Source organism: Cornus florida, unplaced genomic scaffold, assembly GCF_030987335.1.
Source record: "Cornus florida cultivar Cherokee Brave unplaced genomic scaffold, ASM3098733v1 CherokeeBrave_3.0.0_Hap2_Chr11, whole genome shotgun sequence".
Taxonomy (NCBI): Eukaryota; Viridiplantae; Streptophyta; class Magnoliopsida; order Cornales; family Cornaceae; genus Cornus; species Cornus florida.
Window position 1 is genome coordinate 49,294,361 of NW_026775581.1, and position 13,456 is coordinate 49,307,816.

At 33.8% G+C, this 13,456-nt stretch overlaps 1 protein-coding gene and 1 pseudogene across 1 annotated transcript; both read left to right on the plus strand.

Moving 5' to 3' along the window:
* The first annotated feature begins 3,319 nt into the window (after positions 1 to 3,319).
* LOC132281048 (uncharacterized) lies at positions 3,320 to 4,519 on the plus strand (annotated as a pseudogene).
* A 3,076-nt stretch (positions 4,520 to 7,595) lies between these two features.
* LOC132286610 (uncharacterized) lies at positions 7,596 to 13,352 on the plus strand. The gene is made up of 6 exons (XM_059788971.1): positions 7,596 to 7,986; positions 8,089 to 8,203; positions 11,042 to 11,399; positions 12,064 to 12,538; positions 12,627 to 12,682; positions 13,067 to 13,352. Exons 1-6 carry the CDS (start codon positions 7,950 to 7,952, stop codon positions 13,106 to 13,108), a joined length of 1,083 nt encoding a protein of 360 aa, XP_059644954.1. The 5' UTR covers positions 7,596 to 7,949; the 3' UTR covers positions 13,109 to 13,352.
* The last annotated feature ends 104 nt before the right edge of the window (positions 13,353 to 13,456 follow it).

The following is a 13,456-nucleotide window of genomic DNA, read 5'->3' on the forward strand; positions in this document are numbered from 1 at the left end:
CTTGTTAAAATTTTGATTTAAATTTCTTCCAATTTGTAAATTGAGAATTTTTTTCATTTTTATTTAAGTGTTAAGTTTTTAGTCATAATTGAAATATTTCTAGCTTCCCTAAAATTTTAGTTCATTTTAATTGAAACTTATTCTTTTAGTGATTTTATTGTTTTCCCCTAAATTAGGTGATTGTATTATTGAAGGCACTTAATTAAATAATCACTTAATTTATTCAAACTTGAGTGTGTAATTATTTTATAACACATTACTTGTGTAATGGCGTGAATAGAAAAGCAGATAGAAGGGAAGATGAAAATTAGACCCACCCCAATTTGGTGGGAAAGAAATGGAAGGAAAGAGAGGGATATGAGTTTTTGTGTTTGGTATAAAATTTTGAAAGAAAAAAAAAATGGAATAGTAGGATTTGAAGGAATACATTAAATAGGGGTGACTATGAATCGGATTAGTTATTAAACTTAATTAAATCCAATCTAATTTGTTACTTTATAAATTTGATCAGATGGGATTAAGTCTTTTCACGTATTGGATTAGACTAGTTCTACCTATTATGCTTTTTTCAAACCGCCCAACTTTATTATTTTTTAACCAAGTGTTTGCAATTAATGTGCCTAGAAGAGCATTTCTGTTTATTCATTAATTGCATCAATGTGCTTCGAACCCAACCTTCCTCATTTTTATCTCACTAGCTTGAAAGAGTAATCTATATGCAATTTGCTCTACTAGTGTGCAGGGCTATAAATGAATCCATCTGGTCATTGCTAGAATGAGTTGAACTCCAACTTGTTTTTGATATTCTTTAAAAGTTTAGCTGAGCTTCAAAATCTTATGGCCCCACTTGATAGGTTCGTGAACATTTTTCATCATAAATGAGTGTTTGTGAACATAAAGAAAACACAACATGGTAGGAATAACAATTTGCACTGTCTCGTCCCGCTCTATTAATCACGAGTAAGAAAACCCTTTTTATACTATAAATATAGGTACAAAATTGAAATCCGTCGCGGGTCACGAGGGGAGGATGAATTTTTGTAAACACCCACCTCGCCTTATATATTTTTTATTTTTATAAAAATTATATATATATATATATATATATATATATATATATGTATATACGTGTCTTATAACTCAAGTTAACCTAAACACTAATTCCCTATTGGCACGGACTAACTTTCTTGCACTGGGCCATTTGGCCTTCATTTTTATTATTATTATTATTTTTTTTTTTGTGCCATTTGCCTGCTGTGTCAAACTATTACACATTTATAAATTGCTTAACATTTCGAAAAAAAAATAATCCAAAATAATAAAAATAAATAAATAAAATCCTAAACGGGTATAATCATTTCCCAACAAGGCGGGGATGGATTATGAAAATTCAACTTGTTGCAGGGACAGAGCAGGTCTAGAGTTATCAATAAATAAACGGGACGGGCACGGGTTTAGACAAACCCATCCCATTGTCATCCCTACAACACATGAACAGAAGGACTACTTTCATGTGCAACTTATTTTGTATTACTCCTTCTCGCAATACAAATTTTACAGGGAAATGGTGGTTCTCTTCTTATTAGTTTGTCACACACTATAATTTTCACTTAATTATATGAATTATAGAAAGTTGTGTGAGATAATTATTATAACACCTAGATAATTTACACATCTCTGCTAACAATGTAATAATAAAATCTAGATCAATAATTAAATAAATAGACACCACATTCGCCCCCATCTCATGTGTTTCGATTATTGTTTTACCACTCAAACTTCGTATAATCCATAATAGCCATAATCAAGGACTCTCAGAGACTCCAAATCCACAAGGTGGAATTCCATGACTTCGAGTCATTTATTGTAATACCCCTAATCGGGTGTGGGTCTAACCAACATACACGTAAAAGTTCGGGAGTATCACATTTATAGTCAATTTCACCATTCGATTGTGAAATTGCCCTTAAAATCGGGCTTTACTTAAGGTTCCTCGTACCTTAATTTCAATTTTAATCACTATCAACAAGTTCCAAGGACCCCAAATTCTCCCCAAAAGTGATATTGTATCGTTGCTTAAAATTTCAAATCATTTTCATAATCCAATAATGAAATCAACAATACACTCTAATTTTAAAATTTCTCATAAATCGCCTAATTGGGCAAGCTTGTTTGAAATCAAATAGTATCATTTGATGGATTATGATCTAAAATGACATTATAAACTCTTTGATAAAATTTGTTGGAGGATTATGACCCTTTAATTTAGATTATAAGGATATTAAGGAAAATGTATGATATTTTCTATAAAAGAAATGTGTTATTGAATTGAAACCTAAGGGGTTGGCTCAAGTGACTAAGTGTAACAGGTGGGTACTTATCCATTTACCCAAAAGCTATTGGATAATAATGCATACCCACCCATTTATACACATTCTAATTCCCATCCAGATCTGATGTGGGACAAGTCTCACTTATAACATTCTCCTCCACCCGAACTTATATAAAGCCCTCGTTACAGTTGGGCCACCCTACCTATCCGGGATGAAGATCCGGAAGCCCTCCGAACTGAGCGCTTAGCTTACAATTGGCTCTGATACCAACTGTAACAGGTGGACGCTTGTCCATTTATCCAAAAATTATTGGGTAGTGTTGCATATCCACCCATTTAGATACATTCTAATTCCCATCTAGATCTGATGTGGGATAAGTCCCACTTGTAACACTAAGAGCAAGTGGTGTGGGCAACACAAGTTATCTATCTACTTTTTAAAAAGTAGAGTGTCACGTAAGCTAAAAAGTGATGATGTGGTACTCTACTTTCTTTTATGCATATGTTCCATGGTGTGAAACCCAATTATCACATTCTCTATTTATTATATATTTTATTATTATTTTATTAATTTAATTTAAAAATAAAATAAAAAATTTGAATTTGAATTTAATAATTTTTTGTTTTCTTCTCAACGGCTATATTCCCAATGGTTATATTTCAATTTTTATATAAACCACTCATTCTATCTTCTTTCAATTATGAAATCAACTTCTTTGCATTCTCAAGTCCATTATTTGTTCGTTCAATATCTATATAAACCACTCATTCTATCTTTTTTCAATTCTATCTTCTTTTAATTATCAAGTCCACTTCTTTGCATTCTCAAGCCCATTCTCTATTCTTTGAGTCTTCATATTTCTTATACAAAAAAACAATGGCTTCATCGTCATGAGATATACCCGTTTCTGAGTCATTTCTCCATTGAATTCGTCAGATTCAGATGGGGAAGATATTTTTGAAATCCATCGAAAAAGGATGAACGATATGAGCAGATTATTATCGCTCGATAGGGTGCGGGCATTCTTTCAATCTCGTAAGAGAAAATATATTAAATGTGATCGAGAGGAAGCAGCACAACGGCTATTCCGAGATTACTTTGCTGAAAATCCGATTTATCCACCAAACATATTTCGTAAAAGGTTTCGGATGCGACGAGAGTTGTTCCTTCGCATTTTGAACGGTGTTACAACATATGACGAATGGTTCATCTAGAAACCCGACGCCCTCGGTCGTATAGGGTTTACTCCTATACAAAAGATGACTGCTGCAATCCGTATACTAGCATATGGAATTTCAGTTGATCATTGTGACGAGTATATAAAGATTTTTGAGCACATTGCGATTGAAAGCTTGAAGAGGTTTTGTGATGCTATAATTGCTGTGTATGCGGAGCAGTACCAACGCTCACCAAATGCAGATGACATTGCACGTCTGCTTCGAGAAGGGGAAGAGAGAGGTTTTCCAAGTATGATTGGCTCTATAGATTGTATGCATTGGGAATGGAAGAACTGCCCCACAGCATGACATGGCACGCACACGGGAAGAAGCCATAAACCTACTTTCATATTGGAGGCCGTTGCATCGAAAAATCTGTGGATCTGGCATGTTTTATTTGGTATGGCTGGTTCACACAATGACTTGAATGTTCTTGATCATTCCCCAGTATTCAAAAGCATGATCAATGGTTCAATGCCTCCAGTTAATTACGTGGTAAATGGGCATCGGCGTACAATGGGGTATTACCTATCTGATAGTATATATCCTAAGTGGACAACTTTGATTCAGACCATCCCGCACCCAACAACAATCAAAGAGAAATTATTTGCTAACAAACAAGAAGCTGTTAGAAAGGATGTAGAACGGGCGTTCGGCGTGTTGCAGATGAGGTGGGCTATAATGCATCAACCGGTACTTTATTGGAATATAGAAAATCTAAATAAGATAATGAGAACGTGTATCATATTACACAATATGATCATTGAAGACGAGGGCGAACACATTTTGCAATGGACACCTCCGACAGATGACCCAATCTCCCTTCCACATTACATTCGAAACCCATCAATGTTGGCGGCACACATTTCCTCTCTCCTAAGTAGGATTCGCAATAGATCAGACAATGCTGATCTTAGGAGAGATCTTATGGGACATTTGTGTAATCAATTTGGTAATGAAGATGTTTAAATTTGTTGTAGTCGAATAAAATGTAATTTTCATATTGCTGATGAATAAAAAATATTTTAAAAATTATTTGTTTCGATTAGATTTGTTAAGAAATTTAAATAAACTACTCCGTATTATTTAAAGAAATATCCATTACATATATAAATAAAAATTACATTACTCAGAGATAGAAAAAGAAAATTACATTACATTAACTTCCCAGAGATAGAAAAAGAAAATTACATTGCATTAGTTTCCCATAGGTAGAAAAAAGAAATTACATTACATAGCTTCACAAACTACCCCTTTTACTGAAACGTGCATAAATTTCATTTTGTTGATCAATGATCCATGCTTTTGTTGCTGCTGTTGGAGTATCATTTGGATTTTTAGGCATCATTTCTCTTTCGAAATCAAGTTGCTTCTGCTCGAATTCTAATTTTTTCATTTCTTTTTGCGCCTCAAATTCCAACATTTTCAATTCTTTTTGCGCCTCAATGTCCATTCTTTTTGTACGTTCTTGCTCCAAGCCTAAATCGAATGTAGCTTTCAATTTCATTTTTTGAGATTCGACTGCCAAGACATTCATCAACTCACTTTGATGGGTAAAATCTTTAAATTGTTCTAGAAATAAGTTATGTTGTACCTCTTCTTTGCTTTTTTTGCGACCTTTCTTAGATGCTTTTCATCCAAGGGGTCGTACAATGCCATGCAAACTTTCAACACTAATTGCAGGTGAATCGTCGTCGCCAAGGTTTACTGAACCTGGTGTTGATACTCCAGGTGTTGACGGAGTGGATGGATTGGTTTGGGCTGTTGACGAAGTAGGTTGAACAGTTTATCGCCAATTCCCAGACTCATTCATATCGATCTCCACTACTCTTTTGTTCCTTTTATCATTGCTGTTGGAGCTTGAATTCCATTTTGACGAATTCTTTAAAATACACCAACAGTGATCCAACTTAAATGGCTCATTTTCTGACGTATTAAATACATTTCTTGGTTCATTGAGCTATAAAAAAGTAAAAAATAAATGAAATTAGTTAGATTGCCAATTAAAATAAATAAAAATTTTAAAAAATTATAAAGAAAAAAACTTACTGCATCTTCAACGTTGAAGCCACTAGGAATATGATGTTGGATTTGTTTGTAATATCTAGAAAATTTGTTAACAACTTTTTTAATGTGTGAGAAACGATTTTGCAAACCTGGTACATTTCGGGACGTCGTGCCCCCTAGTTGCTGAATAAAATTTTCACGGACTCGTTTCCAATACATGATTTGCTTATGATCCGAACCCGTTATTGGATCTTCCCCAATGTCAACCCATGCTTTGCATAATGCTTCATCTTCTTCAATGGACCAATTTGTTTTCGAAAGTCTAGATTTACGTTGGGTTTTAGATGGTTGGGATTGAGAAGGCTGAAACTGAGAAGGTTGGGATTGGGATGGTTGGAACTGAGATGATTGGGATTGAGATGGTTGGTATTGAGAAGGTTGTAATTGGTAATGGGGTTGGAATTGGGGATGTGGTACGGGTTGGTATTAAGAAGGATAGAATGGAAAATAAGAGTATTGGGGTTGAGATGGATTTCGGATTGAAAAAAAATTGAAGAATCCAAATTATAATTGGTAATTCGGAGTTATAAAATTGGTTGAAATGGGGGCGATAGAATGGAGGTTGAGGATCCATAGAGATGAATGTTAAAAAAAATATTGAGAAAGAGAATTATTGAAGATGATAATTATTGAAGATGAAATTGGTTTTTATAGACTAATAATATAGCCGTTTTATTACCGTTTGAAAGTAATTTACTGTTTGGAATGTAATTGACTGTTGGAGCATTCTTTTGTTTTTTTCCGTTGAAGCTGCCTTTTGTTTTATTTCCGTTGAAGCTGCCTTTTGCTTTAAACAAAGAAAAAAAATTTGTGGAGTATTGTCTAAATGGTTCTCTGTCTGTGGAGCATGATATAGAGTGTGGTTGTAGGGCCCAAAATAAAGTTGGTCAAATTCTTTCAGCATACCGTTCCATTATTTCTCTATACTGACACCTCTCTCTCTATTTTGGATAGCGCCCCAGATGCTCTAAGTTATTTGGTCATGATGCCTTATGAAATATCATGTTTAAGGTTTGACACCTCCAAGGTGCAAATAATTCCTAAGGTGGGATGTGTGAGCATCAACTAGAAAAAAAAAAGTAAAAAAGAATGTTTTGTGTATACAACATGCAATACATCAAATACAATAAGGGGAATATAAACATATTGTTATATTTATTTGAATTCTACATGGATCCAAATACAAATCCAAGGATTTTTTTTATAGCCAATGACAAAGGGCACGTATGGTAGGCCTTTTGTTTTAACTCAAAATAAAAGAAGTGTTTTACTGTATGATGTTTTGAATGGTAATTGAAAACATATTTTACGATGTCTATTTGTTACAAAAAGTTTTAAAATAAAAATATAAAATCTTATTTGATAAAAAAATGTTGAAAGTTTTAAACCAAATAGGACTTTGTGAATGATCCCTCCAAGCTACAATAAGGCCATCTGTATGGCTGGCTTTTAGCCAACCATACAACTAGTTTAGCTAGGATTAGTGCTGGTGTGAGGTTGGCAATTAGGTGCCCTACACAAAAAATATTTGCAGGCTGCTAGCTGTGCGGCTAGGGGATTGTGATGGGCACACCAAAAGTGTGGGCTTCACTTCTCTTTTTACAATATTGCGAAAGCTTTTATTACCATACCATGCTAATAAACTAGTCAAATATTACAACTAGCCATGTCAGCAATTGACAAAATAAATAAATAAATAAATGTGCATATAGGCATGTACCCAGCAGAGCATCCCATCTCACTTTAATAGACCAAACACACAAGTCTGGATAAGGACGATACAGATACCCAAGCACTATTCTTAATTTGCATTTTTGTTCAACTGTGCAATCAGTTCTAACGGTAAGGATTTAAAATTTGAAATTCGAATTAAGAGCGTTTCTAAAGCTTTCGCTGGAGTGGGCCCATAAACGACGAGCCGTTCAAATATTCCCCCACATTAACTTTGATTATCACATCATCACACTCCCTTTCTTTGTTCCCAACAAACCTCACTTTTGAAAGGACCGTCGTTGAGTAGATCTCCGTTGAACCTCACTCTAGGTTCTACTGTAGACGATCGGCACCCAAATCACTTAGATCTTGACGCGTGTTACCCATGGACTCGTGTCAGTTGTATATAGCGCGAGTACTAACAAAGATATGTCGTGCGAGTACAATTATATTTGATTTTTGAGCATCGCTTAAAAATTCCCGCCCAAATGCCAAATGGCATTTACATGTGTATTATATCACTCTCTCTCTATATATCATCTCTCTCTAGAGTCTTGATTCTCCGTCTTCAATACATTTCTTCAATTTCATCGTAATCGAACTTTCTCTCTCTGTGTGAATGGAGGACTCTGTGAAAGATCAATCTTCTCTCTCTGGTACAACATTTAATCCTTAACCTCTCTCTCTATATGCTCTCACATATATATATATATATATATATATATATATATATTAATTGTATGCGGTTCATTTTGCAGCGAACAAGGGCAGATCATCGTCGAAGCTTCGGTATCCGCTCCGATCGGCAAATAAATCCAAGGAGGAGAAGCCGCCAGTGGCCCAATTGTCAAACTCTTCTTTGGCTTCTCAGAGGTCTGTATCAATCTCTTCCCTAAATTTTGTGGTTAAGGTTTTTTTATTTCGAAATTTTATTTTACAAGATTTTGTTATACGATTTACTTATTTTTAGTTTTAGAGTGGTGAAATTGCGCATTTTTATTTTTTTTATTATTATTATTTTTTTTGTCTTTGGATTTTGTTCTTAGACCTCTTATTCTATTATGTTAGTATGTGAATCAGATGATTTTCTATAGTTGGGGTTTTTTGTTTGTTGATGGTTGTGGAAGATAAAAAAATTGTTCGATTAATGCCTGACAATCTCACCCATACTTGTTCATAAAAAGTAAACCCTGTTTCACAAATTATAGTCTCTGAAAGCTGAAGTGTAGCTCTTTGGATTCGATTACGGCGAGTAGGACTAAAGGCTGAATATGGTAAGGCATTATAAATGCAAGATATTATGTGTACATTGTATGCAAAATTCCTGGAGGTGACAGATAGGTATTATTGGGTTTTGATCATGGCAGTTCATTTTGAAAGTACATGCTTTTCTTTAAATATTAATAAATACATAAAATCCTGTCCCGTAATTGATTAGGTTAATGATTATTTTTATTTTTTTAGTGAAAAGGGATTTATTTTTCACCACTGAAAGCAAACAGTTCCTATTTTTTCCCACATACCCATTAATTCTACAACTGACAGCTCCACCTTCTATTAAGGGCATGACCTTACTTTTTTTTTTTTTTTCTTTGAAACAAAAATCATAAGATTAAAAGAAATAAAAAATAGATTGGTATTTAGTCCTCACCTAGTATGTTCAACAATTAATTTAGATGGCATTTTTTGTTTGCTGATGCAATAGTTTATTTGGGTTCTAGTTGATCATGTCATTAAGTTTGCAATTCTTCGAACTTTGATTGGTCTGAAAATTATATGTTGCAAAGATTATCAGTTTGTATAGTTGATTTTGCAAAATGGTAATTTAGTACCTATATCTAGCATATTCTGATTGTATAAGAATCCTTAAAATTGATAGAGAACATGTTCCAAAGACACAAAATTAGGGATATTATGACCAACATATAGAACTTGGATTGACACTCATTTTTGCGTAAATTTGACTGTATAGCTTAGACTTTTTAGTCTTTTTTTTTTTTGGTTTAAGTAGCAGTTGGTAGTCATTAATTTTGAGTTTATGTTTATTTATAAAATTTTAAATTTATTATGATTTATTATTGTACAACTAGTTACTACATTAGTGATTCTTGGGAAAAAGAGCACTAACAATATCTATTTTAGTTAGAAAGTAAAAATACTTGGGAAAATGCATGTCTTGCACTATATTAATACTTGGGGAAATCGATCTTCAACCACCTACCAGTTAAACATACTTGGACTAGTTCTCTCATATTATTACCAAAATGCATGCCTTGCACTATTTAACAAAATAGATCTCTCTTTACATCTCACAAAATATACTTCAGAACCTCCTTGCATCGGTTCAAGGAAATCTTTCACAGGTGCAAGGGTTAAATTTTTTAAAAAGATTTCCTTGCATCCGTGAAACGTTAAGGAGGTTCAGTCCAAAACCTCCTTGCACCGGCACAAGGATTAAAAACCAAAAATTTAAAGATTTCACTGCACTGGTGCAAGGAAATCATTCCTTGGTTAAACCATGTTTGACTGGTAGGTGGTTGAGGGTATTTTTTGTTTCTTACACAAATTATTAAGTGTAAGGATGAGTTTTTGTCCTTTCGTTAGTTGGGAGTGTAATACCCCAGGGAGTAACTTGGTAATTGGGTAATTGCAGCAGAAGGTGATGAGGGGCAGGACCAATACCTCATGTGAACAGTTAAAGTTGTTTTTGAAATTAGTTTTGAAAACTTGTCAAAAGTTGTAAATACTTTTTAGAGTTGCTATATTGGTAATTTTGACTCCTTAGCTAGTCATTTTTTTTAAAAAAAATTCAAAATACTTTTAGAAAGAAGAAACAGAAATATTGCAAGAACAAACAGAAGTAAATATGGAAACAAGATAGAAACAAGATGGATCTGCTACAACAGGAAACATGATATAACTTAGAGAATAATCAGACATAAGCCCAAATAAGCTCTAAATTAATTAGATAAGAGTTAAATCAAACAAGCAACAGATAGAGAAACACACCAAATAAATCCATGTGTAATAAGCATGAAACAATCCTATTAAACCCTAAATAAATCCAAAATGATCTACTATTAAAAAATTTCACAGGCAGTGAAAGATCTTACAAGATAAATTAGCTAAATTATTTGCCTAATATCATTGATTTATTACGTAGATTGACTGATTTAAAGGCAGCTGAAATTATGTTTTTCATTCGTAAGCCACAATCTTCAGATTTTGAGTGTTTGATTGAGTGTAAATAGCTGGTTATATGTGATAGAGGATCTCAATGATAAAATGCATGGTACTAAATAACATACAATACTCAGATTCTTAATTTTACACAAGCAAATTATAATTTATGTGAACATAATATTAGATTTGTCAAAGAAAATGGTGACTTTAAGTTGATAGTTTTGTCTGCTGGTGTTAAATATTAGAGAATACGATAAATAAGGATGCTTTGTTATTCCTGGACCTGTTTTTAACTGGCTAGAACTGAATCTTAGAACCAGTAAAATGTAGAATGAGTGCTTTTAATGTGCTTGGATGCAAAGTCAAAGGATAAACATATTGCGTTCTTTTCATAATGTGCCTTCAGAACAAAATGTTTTTGGTGAAGCATATCACGGTGCAAATGTATTATTTCTTTTTTAATGTTTCAAAGGTGCTCCCTAATTGTTTACTGATATAGTGATATCTTTCTGGGATGTACTTTTTCAGGGGAAGACCTGCATCAAGTGTGAGTCAGAGTGTGGGTGTTCTTGACCTCTCTGCCAAGCACAAATCTGCCAAGTCTCCCAGAAGGTTTTCTATTCCTGCCAAGTCATCTGTTGGCCCTGTCACCAAACCAGTTGGCTGTATTACTCCAATTTCTGAGGCTAGAGCAAAAAGATCAGTTAATAGTCAAGTGAAAAATGACACACCAGTTTCTGATGTTTCCAAATCATCAAATAGAAGAAAGTTCAGTGCTCTTTCTTCAGCATCATACTGGCTATCACAGATTAAGCTCTCTGAATCTGCTGCTAAACACTCGATCTCCTTTGGCTTCTTCAAACTTGCTTTAGAGGCTGGATGTGAGGTATGTCAGATCTTTTCTTCCCTGCAATAAATGCACGTTAAACATGAGTTGAGGAAAGACTTTTTAGTAACAAGATCGTAACACTTCATGCACCTGTTGAAACTTGCAAATGCATATAATTTAATAACCAATTCAATTCCACACCTTTTCAGGTACAGGAATGCTTAGGCGTAATTTTTTATTTTTTTTTGATTTCTTGGTAAACAGTAATGTGTTCCCATGTGACTTCTTGTATAGACTGAGTGTTGACAAATTCTTCTGTTAGAAGTGCTGCTTGCTTCTTGCTTAGCAAGGTTGCATTAGTTAGTGTATAATTCTGATACTATTTTTCTGTGAATTTCTGCCGATCATTGGTATGGACCTACATATTGCCACATTAGGCAGAGTATCAGAGCACTGTATATAAGTTCACTTGCCAATTTTTATACTCTTCTTTTCCTTATAATTTGTGATAAAAATCAATCGGCAATCATGTTAATGTATAAAGTTCATTCCATTTTCTAGTGTGTGTGTGTATTGCATTGAACAAATTTTGCTGTTTAGTTACAGAAAAAGTGAAAATTTGTGCATGCTCTAGATTTGTTGTCTGTAATTTTCAATCTCTTCTCTAATACTAACCATGTTATCGTTTTTGTTTTGTTTCATTTAATATTATTAAACTCAGCCTATTCAGCGAATGAGGGATGAACTAAAATCTTATGCGCGCCGACATAACTTTGTAGAAATTGGAGAACCTGCAAAAGAATTGTTCGAAAGCTACAATATTTTAGAACACTTTGAGCAGTTGCAGGTTTCTGAAATCTGTTCCCAAGTGCCGGAAGAAGGAACTAGATCATCTGATGATGATGTACACAGTTCTTCTTCTATTACGGGAACTAGGAAATTGGAGCCCAAGTCGTTGAACACTGATGCTGCTCAAGTTTCCCCTATCATAGAATCAACCAAGGAGACTAATTCAAAAAATAATCCTGGAATGAGGACTAGGGGATCCTTGAGCAAGAATTCTGCAACCACAAGGTCTGTTTCAGGCATTGCAGGGCGTAATGTGCAAAAGAAATCACCGAAGGCTAGCAAACAAGAATCTAATAATGAGAAGTCTAAGATCAAGAAGCAGGGAAAGAAATCTGCTCGTGACGAAGGTAACTGACCAACTGTGCAGATAGTTCCTTCTATGCTTTCTGTACAAAGAATACAGCAGTGTATAAATTGTCTTATTTACTTTTACAGGTCCAACCATCCCTTCATCTACAGAGGAAACACTCCAAGAAAACAAAGAAAACATGGTAAGTACAATTCTAATTACATTTGATAATATAAAATGAATTCCCATCAAGTCATTTGAATTTTGAAGCAACAATAACTTCTCTAAATTGATAATATAACTTCTTGCTGCTGCTTAAACATGGTAAGGTGCATTAACTATTTATATATTTTTCCAGTGACATTTTTATGGTCGTGAAAGATCGTCCTTACTCCAGTTAGATATATGATTCATGTTTGTTTGGTCTTTTACTGTCGAGAATACATTTATGCAGATGCCTACTTTTTTTTTCCATGGCCGGATGAACTTTAGCCATTAAAATTTTCTTTTCTTTTCTTCTTCTACTTTTTTTTTTTTTTGGTGGCAATGATATATATATATATATTTTTCATTCAAACTGTTGCAGGAAACTCCCCAGATGGGAGAGATGAGTTTGATTGAAGTTTAAAGACAATCTGCATCAAGCATGCTGAATTAATATTTGGGTTCTGTCTTCTGTGTTTTTGGTGGGGACTTTTCCTTTGTATAGAAAGGAGTTAAATGTTGAACTGTTTTCAGTGTGGTGTGGAAGTCATTTTATTATTATTACTATTATTTTTCATATTTTCAATTTGTACTTCATTGTTGGTGGGTAAATCTGGGATTATACTTTGTGTCTCATTATTATTATACAATACTTTGGTGATTTCAAAGTGCATTGAATTACTGCACTCTGCTGTTGTTGCTTGTCTCCTTACTAAAAACATCTAGAAATGTATGATATTTAAAATCCTTTGATTGAATTTCTTTCAAAATG